The sequence below is a fragment of the Neltuma alba genome, unplaced genomic scaffold, assembly GCF_004799145.2.
Source record: "Neltuma alba isolate B1F8T4 unplaced genomic scaffold, ASM479914v2 tig00002420_pilon, whole genome shotgun sequence".
In the NCBI taxonomy this organism is placed as follows: Eukaryota; Viridiplantae; Streptophyta; class Magnoliopsida; order Fabales; family Fabaceae; genus Neltuma; species Neltuma alba.
The window spans coordinates 120,942-141,775 of record NW_021632854.1 but is presented as its reverse complement, the minus strand read 5'-3'; the positions used below and the strand labels follow the sequence as shown (position 1 = coordinate 141,775).

The 20,834-nt window shown below is 35.6% G+C and overlaps 2 protein-coding genes and 1 pseudogene across 2 annotated transcripts; 1 reads left to right on the top strand and 2 right to left on the bottom strand.

Moving 5' to 3' along the window:
* The first annotated feature begins 400 nt into the window (after positions 1 to 400).
* On the top strand, positions 401 to 3,920 carry LOC114725891 (pentatricopeptide repeat-containing protein At1g05670, mitochondrial-like). The gene is given in 6 exon segments (XM_028912459.1): positions 401 to 615; positions 795 to 1,004; positions 1,254 to 1,855; positions 1,857 to 3,397; positions 3,400 to 3,581; positions 3,792 to 3,920. Coding segments are annotated over 4 exon segments (2,343 nt in total). The 5' UTR covers positions 401 to 615; positions 795 to 1,004; positions 1,254 to 1,364.
* A 7,163-nt stretch (positions 3,921 to 11,083) lies between these two features.
* On the bottom strand, positions 11,084 to 13,326 carry LOC114726853 (aspartyl protease family protein At5g10770). The gene is made up of 3 exons (XM_028913579.1): positions 13,094 to 13,326; positions 12,102 to 12,581; positions 11,084 to 12,000 (listed from the first exon to the last, which is right to left on the bottom strand). Exons 1-3 carry the CDS (start codon positions 13,287 to 13,289, stop codon positions 11,174 to 11,176), a joined length of 1,503 nt encoding a protein of 500 aa, XP_028769412.1. The 5' UTR covers positions 13,290 to 13,326; the 3' UTR covers positions 11,084 to 11,173.
* A 5,098-nt stretch (positions 13,327 to 18,424) lies between these two features.
* LOC114726863 (aspartyl protease family protein At5g10770-like) lies at positions 18,425 to 20,831 on the bottom strand (annotated as a pseudogene).
* Positions 20,832 to 20,834: the final 3 nt, after the last annotated feature.

The window sequence follows — 20,834 nt, the reverse complement described above, 5'->3', positions numbered from 1 at the left end:
TTCTATAAATATTGCGTGAGTTCAAAGACTCCTAATTTTTGTTTATAAAAAATTTAATTTACCCAAAATATGAAAGACCTCCACTAGCCTGAGCTTGGTCCACATAATAAAATTGCAAATCAGTTTTTTATAGTGATAATATAAAAACTAGTTAACTAATTTAAAAAAAATTAAAAAATAGTTAATTAATTATTTTCTATTATTATGTATTCTAAAATAAAGTTAGTTTTAATTATTTACATTTCGAATCACTTATATTAATTTTATACAACCATATATGTTCTATTGATAAAATGGCTGAGAAAAAAGATAATGCATATGAGAAGCCTTATTTCTTAGTTTTGCGGGGAAGGGAAAAAAGGGGGAAAGTCTCGCTTCTCGGTTGACGGCTCGACGCCATCCCATCTTCCACCCAATTCCCTACTCCCTACAGTGAACAGGCATACCTCTTTCCTTCTCGCCCCTTACTTCCTCTCCCTCAACAGCAGCACCTGCAATTTTCTAAATAAGATACTTGACGCATAGATTTGCACTTTGCAAGCTGCGGAACAAGAGAGTTCGGCCCCCCTCTTCTTCGGTTTTAATGAGCACAGGATTTTCGGACCACACATCGAGGTATGGTTTTTCTTGCAATTTCACAAAGAAGTTACTGACTTTAACACTTTTAATGCGTGGCCTGTACAATTTCGTGCCTGTGGATGTTTTGGTGCTGTTTTTTCTTTATTTTTAAATTTTAGGGAGTTCTTTGGGGGTGTGCTTGTTCTGGATTTACTGGCCCATCTCCTTTTATGCAGCGTCTCCCTACTCTGACGGAATCTTCCGTACTTTGACTTTCTATTGTTGATTTGAGCGTAACTTCCTTTCCTCCTGGAATAGCTTTTGGAGGTTTAACTGGCTATTTGGGAACGTCTAGACGGTGTTTGATGGAATACCTGATAGAATTCTCCCCTCATTTTTCCTTCTGGGTTCAAATGGAGTATTTGATAGGATAAGGTGTTCAATAGGTAAGTGTTATATTGAGCAATGTTGACTTTAAGTTGACCTCATTATATTCATAGAGGACATTGATTAATAAACTAAACTATCAAGGGTTAGAAACAATTTGCAATCTAATTATAGCTGTGTTGCTTGTGACGTCTATGCCTTGGCTGAAATAAACCTTTCTGATTAATATATATTCACCACCCCAAACTAACGCGGCGCAGAAGTTATTAGTTGCATATTTGATTAAGGAACTATCAGTTATTTTGCAGGTGATTTGTCATGAAAGAGCCTCTTTGTTTTGATTCGTGTGCGCATGGTAGAGAAGTGCCGAATTATTGTTCAGAAAGTCTCAATTTTTCTAATGGGTGCTCCTTTTGCACATGAAGAGACATATAATCTCCTCTTCACTCCATTATCTAAAAATCATTGATTTCCATCCACTTTCGGGTTTTGATCCAACATATTTTATATGTCGAAGATGGCTGAGTGGGAGAGTCTCTCCTGTATGTTTAGCCAATACCAGACCTTTTCCTGATTATTCCCCAAAGAGGTCTGCTATTAAAGACACTGAACTTGTGCATCAAATCACCACGACAATAAAGCTTCGCCGCTCTGAGCCTCTTCGCCGCATTCTAAAACCTTATGAATCCAAATTCAAACCTGATCATCTAATATGGGTTCTTATGGACATAAAGAATGACTATAAACTGGTTTTAGATTTCTTTAACTGGGCACGTCTGCGCAGAGACCCAACATTGGAGGCCCTTTGTATTGTAGTTCATATTTCTGTGACATCAAACGACTTAAAAATGGCACACAGGCTGGTTCATGATTTCTGGGCAAAGCCCAATCTGGATGTTGATCATTCTTTGCAAACTTTACAGAGCGGTGATATATACCTACAAGGACTGGGGTTCAGATCCTCATGTATTTGATATATTCTTCCAAGTCCTAGTTGAAGGTGGGATGCTCTTGGAAGCCAAAAAACTGTTTGGTAAATTGTTAAATTATGGTCTGCTGGTCTCTGTAGATTCTTGTAATCTGTTTCTAGCTAGGCTATCGAACAATTTTCATGGAATAAAGATGGCATTGAAGCTATTTAATGAGTATGCTGCAGTGGGTGTTTCTTGGAACACCACATCATATAATATTATTCTTCATTGTCTATGTCAATTGGGTATGATCAAAGAAGCGCACCTTTTGCTCATACAAATGGAATTTAAAGGCCATATGCCTGACATTATAAGTTATAGCACTGTGATTAGTGGATACTGTCAAATTGGACTGCTAGAGAAAGTTGTGAAGCTTGTAGAAGAATTGCAGAGAAAGGGAATTAAACCCAATGAATATACCTACAATGATGTAATTCTTCTTTTCCATAAGACTGGTAAAGCAGTTGAAGCTGACAAAGTCTTGTGGGAAATGACAAGCCAGGGGATATATCCTGATCATGTGATTTACACAACCATCATAAGTGGTTTCTGCAAGTCTGGCAATATCTCAGCCGCATACAAGTTCTTTGATGAAATGCAAGGTAAGAAAATAATTCCTGATTTTGTGACATATACTGCTATGATTCATGGACTTTGTCAAAATGGAAAAATGGTGGAAGCTCACGATCTTTTCAGTCAAATGCTCAGTAAAGGGTTTGACGCAGATGAGGTTACTTATACAGCAATCATTGATGGGTATTGCAAGGCAGGGGAAATAAAAGAAGCCTTTTCCTTACACAACCAGATGGTTCAGGAAGGTTTGACTCCAAATATTTTCACTTATACTGCCCTAGTTGATGGGCTCTGTAAACGTGGAGAGGTAGATATAGCAAATGAACTTCTTCTTGAGATAGCTGGAAAGGGCCTACAACCAAATGTTTGCACTTACAATGCTCTCATCAATGGCCTTTGTAAGATAGGAAATATAGAGCAAGCAGTAAAATTGATGGGAGAAATGGAACTCGCTGAAATTTATCCTGATCCTGTTACTTACACGACTCTTATGGATGCTTATTGTAAGCTTGGGGAAATGGCCAAAGCTCACGAGCTGCTGCGCAAGATGCTCGATAAAGGACTTCAGCCTACAGTTGTTACATTCAATGTGCTAATGAATGGGTTTTGCATATCAGGAATGTTGGAAGATGGTGAAAGACTAATTAAATGGATGTTAGATAAGGGCATAACACCGAATGCAACAACTTTCAATTCTCTTCTGAAGCAGTATTGCATTAGAAATGACATTCATGCCGCCACAAAAGTTTTCAAGGGAATGCATGACGAGGGAGTGGTGGCCGATAGTAACACATACAATATCTTGATAAGAGGGCATTGTAAAGCTAGGAATATGAAAGAGGCATGGTTTTTGCATAAAGGAATGATTGAAAAAGGATTTGATCTCACAGCCTCTTCTTATAATGCCCTTATAAAGGGTTCTTTAAGAGGAAGAAATTTGTGGAGGCGAGGCAATTCTTTGATGAGATGAGAGCAAAAGGATTGGTAGCAGAGAAAGAGATATATGATATATTTGTTGATGTAAATTATGAAGAAGGGAATTTGGAAATTACCCTTGAGCTTTGTGATGAAGCAATAGAAACTGTCTTGTTGGTAAGCTTGTGAAAGGGAACTCATAAGTGAATTTTTTGTGCGTTTTAATTGCTTGTGTGATTGATCTGCTTCTTTGCCTTGGTGGCTGATTTGAAATTCATTTGAACCTCAGAACATCTATGATTCAAATCATAAGGCAAGTAGTTTTTGAAACTTTCATGTGCTCTGCAGAGACTGAAGTAGATTTCTCATAAACACATGCAAATACAGAAAGAAGGCCCTCGTGTTCAGCTGCACACTTACCGGCAGAGAGAATTGGATTGTGCAAAACGGATGTGCTGTGTGGCGTTCATGAAAGGAACAATTACAAAGGAGAAGTCTCAAATTGAAGCTGGTTAAAGGTGTTGTAATCAATGAGAGAGATCATGATTATACAATTTTTTCCCAAATTTGTAAATTCCTTTTTCTAAACATGTAGCCCAAGCTTATATTTTGGTCAACTTGAATGAATCGTTGCAGCTATTAATTTTATCATTTGGTGTCAATAATGATTGGTTTTCGATTGGCTGTTGACATTTTATGGAGGTGAATAGAAACTTAGAAAGAAATGAAGGAAAAAAATAGTTGTAGCCCATATATATATATATATATAAATATATATATTATTAATTGTCATATGAAAGCATAGTGACTGGCTTTATTTTTAAATACGATTAGATGAAATAATTTAAAAACAAAATTAAATTAATTGGTTGTATGATCAATTAAAAGTAAAATGTTAGAATTATTTAATTATAAATTTTAATGACTTCAGTTAGAGCCCTGAATTTATTAGTGGGATTCAATCTCTCTACACGCCTAACTCTAATTCTCTCCGTGCTTTTTATAAGTGCTGATTAATTAAATATGTGGTTAAAACAAATAGTTAAATAGTTTTAAAAAAAAAAAAATTTGTAAGAAATAAAATTCCCCCCCCCCAAAACATATCCTTATTATAAACGGTAAGAAAGAGAATAATATGATGAAACAGTCAATATTTATATTATAATAACTTGTCACCTTAAATTAATGTAACATGTAAATTAATTAGGGACAAAAATAATAAAAACGTATTAAATGTTAGACACCACAAGTGAAATCTTTGTTCAAATTTCAAGTTCTTATAAAAAAGATCAGAGGAGTATAAGATTACTTGGAGTCATTAAATCTCAACCAATTGATATCAGTTCAATTTCTCCAACAGCAGGCGAACTAAACTAGCCGAAGTAAATCTGAAACAACAAATAGTCAAATACCAAACAATTTCTCGATTTATCAATGAAACCTGAAATAAATCAATTTAAATATAAATAGACGTCTATAATCATGATTTACTTTAATCAAGCTAGGGATTTATTATTTGCAGCCCTGAGGTCTAAACCCAATCCTTTCACCATCAACATCGTACACTATCTCCAGTGTTTTTTGCTGTGTATTGCCAATAACAACCACGTCAGCGCCATCATCCTTAATCGCAGTGAACCCTAAACAAACCTGTTCTTTGCTCACTACGTACAGAATCCCTGTTGAGTCCAACGTCACGTTCACCCCACCTCCGAACGACAATGAAACCTTCGGAACTGAACAACCTCGTACCCACGAAGATTGTAGCACGTGTCCAGTATGTCAAACGGCTCCGCCTTCGGGTACCTCGACATCTGCCTCTGGAACTCATCTCTCAAGGCACCGTACGCCGCCGGAGGGAGCCAGCTGACTTCACTACCAGAGTCAATGACCGTGCCGAAGGAGGCAGAGACGATGGGATATTGACGCCAGCGACGGTTATTCCGACGAAGTCAAGCCGTATAAGGAGGAGTTCTTCAAGGTGGAAGAGAACGGAATGTATTTGACGTTGCCGTAGGAGTATCTGGGACTGTGGCCGAAGTTGAGGTAGCCGACGGCGCTGGGGGTGGAAGGGAGGCAGTAGGAAAAGATTCTTTGATACTTTCCGGCGGTTTGGTGGACGAAGGAGAGAGGATCGCGACCGAGGCCGAGCAATCCCGCCGTGCCGTTGAAGAGACCTGTGTTGTTCTGGCCGCAGCCAAAGAGGAAGCCGTCGAAGACATCGGTGGGAGAAACAGTTAGTTTATCCTTAGAGAAGTAGCCAGTAGAGGTGGATTCGTCAGCATATTGAAGACCGTACATGCATTCATTGTTGACGCGTTACATAACGGGAAAAATCCTGAAGATATGAGTAACAAAAGAATGTATAATTAAATGAATAAAGAGAGAGAGAGAAATGCGATGTTGATATATATATACATAATGAGATTGGAAGATATACACTAATACAATACCTGTGGCAGAGAAAAGCTGGGAACACTGAGAAGAAGAGCAAGGGACGTTGGAGTAAGAAGAAGATTGAGAAGGGTCGAAGATTGGTTCCTTCTGGTGGTAGCAAGAGTCACAGGGCTTACATTGAGTCCAAGTGAGGTCACTGCCTGTGTCAAAATCGAGAGACAGGTACCTGGCGGGCTTCCCAGCCCCACCGTGACGAAGTAGTTGCCGGTTCCAAGAAGGACGCCGGACTTGGCCGGAAGCTGAATCCGGTCCAGCCCCTTTGAACTCATCTCTTGGTTTTGTGATGTCTTAAAAAGCTTGGAGTGGACTGACCTCACCCTCGCTTCGTCTCGCTTCAGGATTTCACTGTGTGGTAAAATGAATGAAGATGAAGATGATAAAGATGATGTGTGTCGCTTTGGTTTTGAACATGGCCCATGCTTGTGTACCACTGCCAAAGATCCTCCATGCCTGTTTGAACCTGTTAATCGTATATATATGTAAACTGAATGTACTCAAGTGGATTCTATCCTCTCATGTCCAGTTGAAATAGGCAGGGAATAAGGACGTTATAAGAACGCATATGGTGATCAAAAAGAGAAATGGAAGAGAAGGAACCTTGAGGAAGAGAGCTGCAAGAAGAGGAAGATGTGAGGAACTGAGAAGAACACGATGATGATGAGTATGCTGAAGCCCGCTGGTTTCTTTTCTTGTTAATGCAGAAACATAGGGTCTGTTCTTGTCAATGAAGAAGAAGAAGCAAACAACCAGAGAGATAAAGCAAAAAGGAAGGAATTCGAAAGAAGAGAAGCCATCGAAAGAAGGAAGATCTCTATCTTTCTTCTCTGTGCTTATAGCTTCGATCAAAGCTGAGTTGGCCTTTATAGGCTAAATTTCATGGCCGGACGTACAGACTAGTCACAATGTTAGTATATATTCTGATTATAAAATTATTAAAGCCAGTTATTTATAACAGATCAACTAACTCATTTCATTTAGCTGGCCCTGGCCTCCGTATACGGAGGTTTCCAATGGAAAACAGCCAAATAGACCAAGAGAGACAAACAATCCTTTTCTTACAACCAAAGATCTATGAAGCCCCCTATGATTTCTTCTCTATGGGTCTTTGATATCTTGATTGGGATCAACGACCTCCAAAATTTCATTTTTATTAATGCAACAATGTAAATAAGCTCTGCATGACGATACTTCTTATATCTCATGTAGAGTATTAAATGATGGCGACCGAACTTCAATATTCTATATCAACACACCACACACACAAACGCACACTCTTATATGTGTTGAATTGTAAAATGTTTTATGTGAGAAGCAAAGAAAGACACTTGTCTAAGTGAATTAAGATGCTACAATAAGTAGGCAATATATGATGATGTAAACGATAAATGTAATTTGAAATAAACCCTTCACATAAAATATGACATATGAACACAAAATAAATGTAATCTTGTCAGTCACAAGCTATCTATTAACAAAAGACAAAATCTGATTCCAAGTTCAAAAGAATTATATTATTTGAAGGCATAACAAACAATCTAAAAGTCTATCAATATTAGTTATAGAATAAAAGTAATAACCAATAAGATTTAGATTTAGATTATACGCCTATTTTATCAAGTTATCCTTATATGAAAAGTGTATGGACTTTTCAGATGTGTAACATATATAGTATTATGGGTCCTGCAATGGTTCATCGAGGAGTTCAGATTGCAAAACATGAATGACCCATAACTGTTCTGGGAAGAATGTCTCCTCAGCTGATGACATTCCTGTTGTTGTTTTAGATGATAGCCAAGATCCGTTTGCATTTGATGTGGATGAGTTTCGACCCTCCAACTCTAAGCGGGACCTAATGTAAGGAAACACAAACGTATACGAAATGAATCTAACAAACGTGAGCTTTTCAAAAAGAGAATTTGAAGATGGAACTGCTACAAGGTTAATTTCATTTCTAAAGTTATTGTGGATATTTTAAATTTTGGTGTGCTTTTGCAGCGGTTTGCTCGTCTTTAGAAACGAATTGTAGTGACAAATATAGCTGCAATTGTATAGACTAAAAGTAGAAGTGCATGTATACTAGACCAAATTAGATCAGTTAGGGGTGTGTTAATGCGACAAGACAAGATAAGAACAACCACATACATTTTTGCCAACGATAACAATTATATTATCTCTTCAAAAGTATCATATTCAGTTAAAAGTTTACAGTTCAAGTTCATATCTTTGGTAAATACATATATTTTATTTTGTCTTATTGTTAGAAGTAAGATTAATTAACTCTAAATGAAAATTATTATTGTTTTAATGAAAACTAAAGTAAATTCCTTTTTGAGGAAAAATATATTCTTTCATTCAAAATCTTTTTAAAAAAACCAATCTTTACAAATCATGAATCATTTTTTCAATACAATAGATATTATTATTAAAAAACTCAAAAGCTATTATAAATTAACCACTAGACATTAAGTAAATTATACCATTTTACTCACTTAATATCTTATATATATATTTAAAAAATATCATCTGGCTTGTATAAATCATTACACATCCCTTATGAAAGGGGAAAAAAAAGTTGCATGATATTCATATCTTCCATTGAAACTTGACCAAATCAAAAGACTTTGGATGAGTTTAGAATAGTTTATAAACAGGTTTCTAGTTTTCCAATCACAATTTAAGGAATACAAGGTACAAGGTAAGTATAGGAGAATAATTTTGTCTCGCCTTATATGAAACGTGCTTATAAGTAATTTTAAACATGATACCAAATGGGACCTTCATCTGTAACAACAAAAGTCTTCAAAGTCAACTTCACATTCAAATTTGCTTCACAGGGAAGTCATCAAGAATAAAGCCAGTCCTTTGTATCCCATACTTATATGTTTTGCCTTCAAATAATCTCTATAGTAATTCTAAGAATTATTTCAATACGCATGATTAAGTTTAAAAAAACACCTATTTATTACAAACAACTAAGCAAATTAAATTAGAGGTATAATCATCGTATGCCCTCACAAATCTTGTTCTTTATGTTGTTTTACTCTACTTTCATTCTTGTAGTTAGCACCTGTTGCACTTAATGAATGTTTTAGAAATTTAGTCACCATCTCATAAAAGCAATTCTCTCACTCCAACTTAAAAACAGCCAAATAAGCATGTGCATGACTAATTTTGTGGATTTGGTTGGTGAAACAATCTTTTTGAAACAGCATCTTTCCGATTCGATTTGAATAAAGAAAATGGAAAATGCTTCTAAAAAGGGAGTAGGCCAGATTTATTTCCCATTTTCTTTTTAAAAATATTTTGAAGTGAAGAGATGGCCACAAAATATAGATATAGTGGGATAAACTGTATTAGGTTTTTCTCATTACGCTTGTGAATGCATAGGAAGGCTCTTACAAGTGGGCCACTAATGTAGTTCGATATCGAAACATCATACAAGTTACATTATCATAAGGAATTTATATGTTTGCAAATTAAAGTTACTACGAAAAATATTCAATTGATAAATTAAATAATGATATCAGTAAATTGAAATGTTCATATATAGAGGATACATGCACACAAAAATTTGTGCTCTTCACTCAACTAATATGATATTCAACCAACACAATTTATTCAAATTAAATGATTATTTGACATATTTCCTTTGAGTATGGTCTTAAATTCAAGTATTGTTTTTTATTAAAAAAACAAATTGCATTTAGAACAACCACTCATAAAATATGTTTGCATCTACCCATGTAATCTAATAAAATAGCATGTATATCGGTGAGTACAGGTCTTTAGAAGAACCACACTCCAAAAATTAGCCGTTGGAGTTGGAGAATTTAAAAGCCATAAACTTCTAATGTGGGACTCATAATGGTATCTAGATTAGTAGAATCCAATGGAATATCCAAAAAAGATTTATCTATGACAAGGGGGAAGATTATCCGTACATATAATATTTAGGTCTCGAATTATATCATTGCTCCTTGGTCCCAAAAAAAAAATATATTGCTCCACTTGTGAGCCTTTCCGTTACGTCAAACGAAGATAATGGGAAAACCAGTACAGTTTTTTTTTTCCCCGCTGTCTATATTTTTTGTCACAATTCCATTGTTTCACATTTAATGTCTTCCATCGTCCCATTATCAATAAGGATTTGGATACGCTCATCAGTTGAATTATTCAATTGCCCGAATAATAAGAGAAATATAAATAATGGTGGGTTTTAGGTACACATGCATATTGCAATTTATTTATTTATTTCTCCTCTCATTTGAGACTAATTGAAGAAATCCAAATCCGTGCAACTATCACACACACACACACACATATATAGTTACGTATTTTGATTGTCCAAAAGAAGATGCAGAGTTAATGATTGAGCTAGCTCATCTGGGAAAGACTCATTCCGTCCATGTTTGGCTGACGCAGTTTTGAGGCTCAAAAGTGCTTTTCTGGAAACTCAGTTTTGATTCAATGTTTGTTTGGTTAATCATAACAGGTGGTGCAGGGACGAGAGGAGTAATGAGTAATTGGCCACTTGTGCGCGTTTAACAAGAAAAGATGATTAAGAGATTCAGTATTCAAATAATACGAATGTCATTTTTTGTTCATACATAATTCAGAATTAAAACTATAAAAATAAAAAAAAATAAATAAAAAGCAATAAAAAGTTGCTTTAGATTTGAAGCTGCTCTTGAGGTTGATGTGTTTTTATGTTAAAAAAAAAATACTCGAAACATCTCTTTTTATCCTATAGACGCGTATTTTGGATCGCCAAACACCATCCCAAACATGGCCTTATAAACTATATTGCATTTTATGTAAATAAATTAGAGTGGCGTAGTGGAAGCGTGGGTCTTAGAATCAAAACTTAGCTCTGATACAGAGTAGCTTCTAATGTTTTAATTTTTTCCCCCCTCCACCCTTTTCTCGTCTTTGTGTTCAATCTTCTTCTTTACTTCAATCCTTTGTTTTTTTAAAATTTTTCCAGGGTCAAACTAATCTTACTAAATACTACCTCATTTTCTAAAAATAAAATCTAATTTATAGTACAAATTATATTATTTTTAATATAAGAGCTAATTGAATAATTTAAATATTAAAACTACTATTATTATAAGAATATATTTAATAAGCATTATTTTAAGGAGAAAAAAAGATAAATGTGATAACATAATAGATTGAAATTTTATATTTAAAATCAAATAAAAGTTAAATAAACTGTTATATTGAGTAGCGTAAAATATAAAATAAACTGTTATATTGAGTAGCGTAATATAAACTAAGGAGGTAACATTTTTACTTCAGTGCAGAAAACATCATTTGCAACCGCGAGGTCTAAATCCGACCCTTTTACCGCCAACATCATACAATACTTTCACTGTTTTCTGCTGTGTATTTCCAATAATACCCACGTCTCCTCCACGTTTATTCGCTGCAAACGCCAAACAAACTTGTTCTTCGCTCACCACCAAAAAAACTCCGGTCTCGTCCAACTTCACGTTCACCCCACCGGCGAACGACAACGATATCGTCGGAATGTCAACAACGTTGTACCCTTTCAGATTATAGCACGTATCCAGTATTGAAAACGGATCAGCCTTCGGGTACCTCGACATCTGTCTCCGGAACTCGTCTCTCAGGGGACCATACGCCGCCGGAGGGAGCCGGGTGATGACAGTGCCGGAATCAATGATCGTGCCGGAGGAGAACACGGAGGCGGAGATCGCGAGCTTGATACCAGTGACGGTTATGCCGGTGAAGTCAAGGCCGTAAAAGTTGGAAAGCCGGGAGATATTAGACAACGGAGTGAACTTGACGTTCCGGAAAGAAAATCTGCCGCCGAAGGCGATAAAACCAACAGTACTGGGGCTGGAGGGGAGGCAATAGGAAAACCTTTTCTGGTACTTTTCGGCGGTTTGTTCGATGAAGGAGAGGGCGTTGCGACCGAGGCCTAGCAATCCGGCAATGCCCCGGAATAGACCTTTGTTTCTCTGGCCGCAGCCGAAGAGGAAGTCGTCGAAGATGTCGGTAGGAGATATGGTTAGTTTTTCCTTAGCGAAGTAGCCGATGGAGAGGGATCCATCACCATATACAGTACCGTATATACAAGCTCTGGTTGATGCAGAACATGCTGGCTTAACTCCTAGAAAGAAACAAGAGAATATGTATTAAATGAATAAGATATCAGAAAAAGATGAGATGTGAGATATATATATATATATATATATATAAGAGTGTATATACCTGTGGCAGAGACTAGCTGGGAGCACTGAGAAGAAGAACAAGAGATGTTGGAATAAGAAGAAGATTTAGAAGGGTCGAAGATTGGTTCCTTCTGGGGATAGCAAGAACCGGCACAGGGCTTACACTGAGTCCAAGTTAGGTCACTGCCTGTGTCAAAGGCGAGAGACAGATCTCTCTTGGGGGTTCCCAGCCCCACTGTGACGTAGTAGTTGCCGGTTCCAAGAAGGAGGCCGGACTTGGCCGGAAGCTGAGTCCCCTTCGACCCCATCTTCTTCGGAGTCTCTGCTACTTTTGCTTCTTCTTGGTGGAGCTGTGTCTTGGCAAGCTTGGACTGGATTGCCCTCACTCTAGCTTCGTCCTGCTTGAGGATTTCCCGGTGTGGCATAATGAATGAAGAAGAAGATGATGATGAGGGTTGCTTCAGTTTTGAACATGGCCCGTGCTTGTGAACCACTTCCATGGATCCATTCCTCTTTGTACCTGGTCATCTCGTATGTTTCATATTTCGTCAAGTGATATTCCATCAACCTTTCTCAAATTTTAACACAATTACACTGGAAGAAGTTTATCTAGCTATTTAATTAAGTCGACAATTGGTGATGTTTATGAATATTAATTATGTGTACTAAATTTCTCTATAATATAATATGCACTTTCCCATCAAATTCTTTCAAGGTTTTTTTTTTGGGGACAGGATGGAGCATGAATTTTAAACTGGTTGACTGCTAATAAGCTATTTAATAATAGTAAATAACTGTTCTGCATATGGCCAAAAAAGATTGTGAAGTCAAGCCTCCGAAACCGTATCAGTTATATATATACAGATATATATGTATGTATATATCATTTTCCCAGGAGACTATATATATAAATTGTGAAGACCCATGCAGAGTATTGTTATTATAGAAATCAAACGCCAAGCATGTAAATAAATTGATATCAATTAAAAATTCATGCAATGAAAACAGAGAGAAATGGAAGATAGAAAGAACCTAGAGGAGGAAAGCTGCAAGAGGAAGAAGGGATGAGAGAGCTCAGAGGAACACGATCATGAGTATGTTGAAGCTCACTGCCTTCTTCTCTTGTTGCATAAACAAAGCTTTTGCTTTTAGAAAAGGAGAAGAAGAAGCAAACCAGCGAAAGAGCAGAAAAGAGGAAGGGATTGGAAGAAGAAGAAGAAGACGCCATAGAAAAAAAGAAGAGAAAGGTTAATTTCTTTGTGATTCAGGAGGCCACACAGGATACAAATCTTACTAGGGATACTTGGCTTTTATATAGAGGATAAATTTCATGACTGATCTTAATAATATTTATACTACTTCTGGTTCTTAATATAAGACCTTATTTGACTTCTATTTTAGTTCAAAATATAAAACCCCAATCCACTTTGTCTCTCGTATTTATATTTTTTTTTTCAAGACAGTCCTTCTAATTGTTGTAGTTTTAGCCAACATACTTGATTAATAAGGATATTTTAGGAAAGACAACACCTATTTATTACAAATAACTAACTTAACTTATTTTCTTAATCTCCTCAAATTAGTCAACTAGCTCTTATGATTAAGACTGGAGATAGTATTAAATTAGATGAGTCATACGTGGATTGCATAAATAGAATATATACACATGACTATATGAGAAACAAGTTGTACAGTTATACTATTTAACAGTATAATTTGTATACACTTAAATTGTTGTTGATGTTGATGTATTAGCGTATAAAGAGGGGTGTTCATTCCAATTAAAAATTAACATTATCAATAAGGTCACTATACATAATGGTCATCTTTTCTCACTTCAAACGCACTCAGTACCAACTCCTTAATTTGTTAAGATTGATGATATACTTTATACATAAATATATATATGTATGTATATAAATTTCAACGAGTTAAGTCTTGAGAGTTTGCTAAGAATGTGGCATGTCTTTAAACTCAATTAAAAAGTGCTTATAAATGTAATTATAAATTATTCACCAACAAAATTTTCACATTGATAGGAGAATTTAAATCCATAATGTCCTGAATTATAGGTTAAATTTTAACAAACTAGATAACTTTGTTTGCTTTTTTCCTTCATTTCTTGCAGTTCTACTTCGTGATCATAGGAATGATGTGTTTAAATTGCTTAAGATTTTTTGCGAAATAAGTTAGAGATATTGATGTATTTAATTCTTAATAATTATTATTAATATAATCCTCTATGTGTGATAAGATGAATTCCCATATTGTTGGTGAAATGGACGCGGAAAAAATTTATGAGGTGCAAATTATAGTGCTCCACTTGACAGCCTTCTTCCCTACTATGTTCACTAATATAATGCGAAAGAATCTCCCACCACTACTCAAAATTTCCTACACATAATGGCCCACTCGTGAGTCTTCGTATGAGTTGAGGAGTAGATTGGAAAAACCAAGCCAATTAATTTGTCGCACTATCTAAATTTCCTCTCTTTAATCATCAATTTCAGTTAACGGATAGGTCGTTAGTTCTATTTCCTTTCGTCTTTTCCTTCCCCTTCCACCGATGATAATGAATTTTCGGATATAAGCTAAAATTAACATGTTCCTTTTTAATTACTCCTCTGGTCTTATTTATAAAACAGAGAGAGAAGATATTTTTTGGTCATATTTATAAAGTAGTGAGAGAAATTTTTCCTATAAGTATATAATTTTACTCTTCATTTATTATTGTGTTGACTTTATTTACATAAGATATAATCTATATTAAATAGAAATAAAATTAAAAAATTGTTGAATTTTAAAAAGAGTTAATGAAATTAAAAAAAATTTTAGTTTGTGTGAAAAAATTAGAAATAACTTATAAATAAGACTAAAGAAGTATCTCATTGCAGATGCACATTTCTCTCAATTGAAACAATTGAATTGCTCAAATGATAAGAGAGTAAAAAGAAAGCTGGAAACCAACATCACCCCATGAAATATCTATCTACCTTTATTCATGAGACTCTCAAAATATATAAAAGCATTTTACATTTTGTTTCACATAAATGGTAAATCATTGGTAAATCATTCAAGTATATATATTAGCAATTCCAAATCTATCGCATCCTTATTAATAATTACCACTTTCTTCAGACCACTCTTAGGATCCCTAATACCACATATTAATATTCCAACACTCCATTTGTGAGAAGCAACAATTACTTGCCTTTTGGCAAACATAAATGTTTTTAGTATCCTATAAACGAAATTGCAGACACTACACACACACAACAACAACACATTTAAACAAGACTTGTCTGTGAAAAAATCAATAGATCAAAGTGAATATATAAGTAGACATATAAGCATGCAGAATAATCCTTCCTCATGATGATGCTTACATCCCTATTTATAATTTAAATCTATTAATTTTTTTAAGATCAAATCTACTAATTATATATTTTTAAAAAATATCATCTGGCTTGTATAAATCATTACACATCCCTTATGAAAGGGGGAAAAAAAAGTTGCATGATATTCATATCTTCCATTGAAACTTGACCAAACCAAAAGATTTTGGATAAGTTTAGAATAATTTATAAACAGTTTTCTAGTTTTCCAATCACAATTTAAGGAATACAAGGTACAAGGTAAGTATAGGAGAATAATTTTGTCTCGCCTTATATGAAACGTGCTTATAAGTAATTTTAAACATGATACCAAATGGGACCTTCATCTGTAACGACAAAAGTCTTCAAAGTCAACTTCACAATCAAATTTGCTTCACAGGGAAGTCATCAAGAATAAAGCCAGTCCTTTGTATCCCATACTTATATGTTTTGCCTTCAAATAATCTCTATAGTAATTCTAAGAATTATTTCAATACGCATGATTAAGTTTAAAAAAACACCTATTTATTACAAACAACTAAACAAATTAAATTAGAGGTATAATCATCGTATGCCCTCACAAATCTTGTTCTTTATGTTGTTTTACTCTACTTTCATTCTTGTAGTTAGCACCTGTTGCACTTAATGAATGTTTTAGAAATTTAGTCACCATCTCATAAAAGCAATTCTCTCACTCCAACTTAAAAACAGCCAAATAAGCATGTGCATGACTAATTTTGTGGATTTGGTTGGTGAAACAATCCTTTTGAAACAGCATCTTTCCGATTCGATTTGAATAAAGAAAATGGAAAATGCATCTAAAAAGGGAGTAGGCCAGATTTATTTCCCATTTTCTTTTTAAAAAATATTTTGAAGTAAAGAGATGGCCACAAAAATATAGATATAGTGGGATAAACTGTATTAGGTTTTCTCATTACGCTTGTGAATGCATAGGAAGGCTCTTACAAGTGGGCCACTAATATAGTTCGATATCGAAACATCATACAAGTTACATTATCATAAGGAATTTATATGTTTGCAAATTAATGTTACTACGAAAAATATTCAAATGATAAATTAAATAATGATATCAGTAAATTGAAATGTTCATATATAGAGGATACATGCACACAAAAATTTGTGCTCTTCACTCAACTAATATGATATTCAACCAACACAATTTATTCAAATTAAATGATTATTTGACATTTTCCTTTGAGTATGGTCTTAAATTCAGGTATTGTTTTTTATTAAGAAAACAAATTGCATTTAGAACAACCACTCATAAAATATGTCCGCATCTACCCATATAATCTAATAAAATAGCATGTGTATCGGTGAGTACAGGTCTTTAGAAGAACCACACTCCAAAAATTAGCCGTTGGAGTTGGAGAATTTAAAAGCCATATACTTCTAATGTGGGACTCATAATGGTATCTAGATTAGTAGAATCCAATGGAATATCCAAAAATGATTTATCTATGACAAGGGGGAAGATTATTCGTACATATAATATTTAGGTCTCGAATTATATCATTGCTCCTTGGTCCAAAAAAAAAAATTATATTGCTCCACTTGTGAGCCTTCCCGTACGTCAAACGAAGATAATGGGAAAACCAGAACAATTCTTTTCCCACTGTCTATATTTTTTGTCACACATTGGTTCACATTTAATTTCTTCCATCGTCCCACTATTAATAAGGATGTGGGTACGCTCATCAGTTGAATTATTCAATTGCCGAATAATAAGAGAAATATAAATAATGGTGGGTTTTAGGTACACGTGCATATTCCAATTTATTTATTTATTTCTCTTCTCATTTGAGACTAATTGAAGAAATCCAAATCCGCGCAACTATCACGCGCGCGCGCGCGCGCGCGTGTGTGTAGGGTTACGTATTTTGACTGTACAAAAGAAGATGCGGAGTTAATGATTGAACTAGCTTATCTGGGAAAGACTCATTCCGTCCATGTTTGGCTGACACAGTTTTGAGGCTCAAAACTGCTTTTCTGGAAACCCAGTTTTGATTCAATGTTTGTTTGGTTAATCATAACAGGTGGCGAGGGGACGAGAGGAGTAATGAGTAATTGGCCCCTTGTGCGCGTTTAACAAGAAAAGATGATTAAGAGATTCAGTATCCAAATAATACGAATGTCATTTTTTGTTCATACATAATTCAGAATCAAAACTATAAAAATAAAAAAAGCAATAAAAAGTTGCTTTAGATTTGAAGCTGCTCTTGAGGTTGATGTGTTTTTATGGAAACAAAAAAAAAAAGGTGCTCGAAACATCTCCTTTTTGTTTGACGCTCATTTTTGTCTATGGACGTGCATTTTGGATTGCCAATTGCAAACACCATCGCACACATAGCCTTATAAACTATATTGCATTCCTTCCAAATAAATCGGGGTGGGGCAGCGGAAGCATGGTGAATCTATAATTGACAGGTCCCAGTATCAAATAGCTTCTAATGCTTTAATTTTTTTTTTCCCTCCACCCTTTTCTCGTCTTTGTGTTCAATCTTCTTCTTTACTTCGATCCTTTTTTTTTCCCAGGTCAAACGAATCTTACTAAATACTACCTCATTTTCTAAAAATAAAATCTAATTTATAGTACAAATTATATTATTCTTAATATAAGAACTAATTGAATAATTTAAGCATTAGAACTACCATTATTATGAAAATAAAATATTGAAATTTTATATTTAAAATTAAACAAAAATCAAATAAACTCTTATATTGAGTAGCAACAGTAATAGTCCTCTTATCCTTAATATAAGACCCATTTAACTAATTTGATTAGATTAAAAAAAGTTAGACAAGTTAGTTAATTATAAGAAATATGACACGTTTTTCTTAAAACACCATAATTATCTTTCTTAATACCCCCTCTCCTTCTTTTATCTAATTATGGTTGAGAGAGTATCTATAGGGGTAATTTAGAGAAAATTAATAAATATAAGAAATAGACTTTATATTTAAAATCAAAATTAACTTAACAATTGAGTCTTATATTAAAGACAGGAAGGGAATAAACTAAGGAGGTAACATTTTTACTTCAGTGCAGAAAACATCATTTGCAACCGCGAGGTCTAAATCCAACCCTTTTACCACCAACATCGTACACTACTTCCACTGTTTTCTGCTGTGTATTTCCAATAATACCCACGTCTCCTCCATCTGCATTCGCTACAAACGCCAAACAGACCTGTTCTACGCTCACCACAAAAAAAACTCCGGTTACGTCCAACTTCACGTTCACCCCACCGGCGAACGACAACGATATCGTCGGAATGTAAACAACTACGTACCCCTTCAGATTATAGCACGTCTCCAGTATTGAAAACGGATCAGCCTTCGGGTACCTCGACATCTGTCTCCGGAACTCGTCTCTCAGGGGACCATACGCCGCCGGAGGGGGCCGGGTGATGACAGGACCGGAATCAATGATCGTGCCGGAGGCGAACACGGAGGGGGAGATCGCGAGATTGATACCAGCGACGGTTATTCCGGTGAAGTCAAGGCCGTAAAAGTTGGAAACCCGGAAGAGAGTAGACAGCGAAGTGAACTTGACGTTCCGGAAAGCAAATCTCCCGCCGAAGGCAATAAAACCAACAGTACTGGGGCTGGATGGGAGGCAATAGGAAAACCTTTTCTGGTACTTTTCGGCGGTTTGTTCGACGAAGGAGAGGGCGTTGCGACCGAGGCCTAGCAATCCGGCAATGCCCCGGAATAGACCTTTGTTTCTCTGGCCGCAGCCGAAGAGGAAGTTGTCGAAGACGTCGGTAGGAGATACGGTTAATTTTTCCTTAGCGAAGTAGCCGATGGAGAGGGATCCATCAACATATCCAATACCGTATATATATACAAGCTCTGGTTGATGCAGAACATGCTGGCTTAACTCCTAGAAAGATACAAGAGAATATGTATTAAATGAATAAGAGATCAGAAAAAGATGAGATGTTGAGATATATATATATATATATATATATAAGAGTGTATATACCTGTGGCAGAGACTAGCTGGGAGCACTGAGAAGAAGAACAAGAGATGTTGGAATAAGAAGAAGATTTAGAAGGGTCGAAGATTGGTTCCTTCTGGGGATAGCAAGAACCGGCACAGGGCTTACACTGAGTCCAAGTTAGGTCACTGCCTGTGTCAAAGGCGAGAGACAGATCACTCTTGGGGGTTCCCAGCCCCACCGTGACGTAGTAGTTGCCGGTTCCAAGAAGGAGGCCGGACTTGGCCGGAAGCCGAGTCCCTTCTGACCCCATCTTCGAAGTCTCTGCTACTTTTGCTTCTTCTTGGCGGAGCTGTGTCTTGGAAAGCTTGGACTGGATTGCCCTCACTCTGGCTTCGTCCTGCTTGAGGATTTCCCTGTGTGGCATAATGAATGAAGAAGAAGATGATGAGGAGGAGGAGGAGGAGGGTTGCTTCAGTTTTGAGCATGGCCCGTGCTTGTGAACCACTTCCATGGATCCATTCCTCTTTGTACCTGTTCATCTCGTATGTTTCGTATTTCGTTAAATGATATTCCATCAACCTTTCTCAAATTTTAACTCAATTACACTGGAAGAAGTTTATCTATTTAATTAAGTCGACAATTGGTGGTGTTTATGAAAATTAGTTATGTATAATAGATTTCTCTATAATATAATATGCACTTTCCCATCAAATTCTTTCAGGGTTTTTTTGGGGCCAGAGTGGAGCATGAATTCTAAACTTGTCAACTGCTAATAAACTATTTAATACTACCTTCGGTCCTTAATATAAGATCCTATTTGACTTTTATTTTGGTCCTAAATATAAGACCCAATCATTTTTGTCTCTCATATTTATACATTTTTTTCCAAAGTAGCCCTTCTAACAATAATAGTTCTAGTCAATACACTTGATTAGCAAACATATTTTAGGAAAGACAACACCTATTTAGGACAAATAACTAACTCAACTTACTTCTTTAATCTTCTCAAATTATTCAACTGGCTCTTATAATTAGGACTAGAGGTAGTAATAGTAAATAACTGTTGTGCATATTCCCAAAAAAGATTGTGAAGTCAAGCCTATGAAACCGTATCAGTTACACACACACACACACACACATATATATATATATCATTTTCCCAGGAGACTATGTATATAAATTGTGCAGACCCATGCAGAGTATTGTTATTATAGAAATCAAACGCCAAGCATGTAAATAAATTGATATCAATTAAAAATTCATGCAATGAAAACAGAGAGAAGTGGAAGATAGAAAGAACCTAGAGGAGGAAAGCTGCAAGAGGAAGAAGGGATGAGAGAGATGAGAGGAACACGATCATGAGTATGTTGAAGCTCACTGCCTTCTTCTCTTGTTACATAAACAAAGCTTTTGCTTTTAGAAAAGGAGAAGA

Coding starts and splice junctions, on each gene's coding strand:
- LOC114726853 (XM_028913579.1), bottom strand. CDS start 13,289: ATGGCGTCTTCTTCTTCTTCTTCCAATCCCTTCCTCTTTTCTGCTCTT. Junction 12,582..13,093: donor TTGCAGCTTTCCTCCTCTAG/GTTCTTTCTATC, acceptor CGAGATGACCAG/GTACAAAGAGGAATGGATCC. Junction 12,001..12,101: donor CCAGCTAGTCTCTGCCACAG/GTATATACACTC, acceptor GTTTCTTTCTAG/GAGTTAAGCCAGCATGTTCT.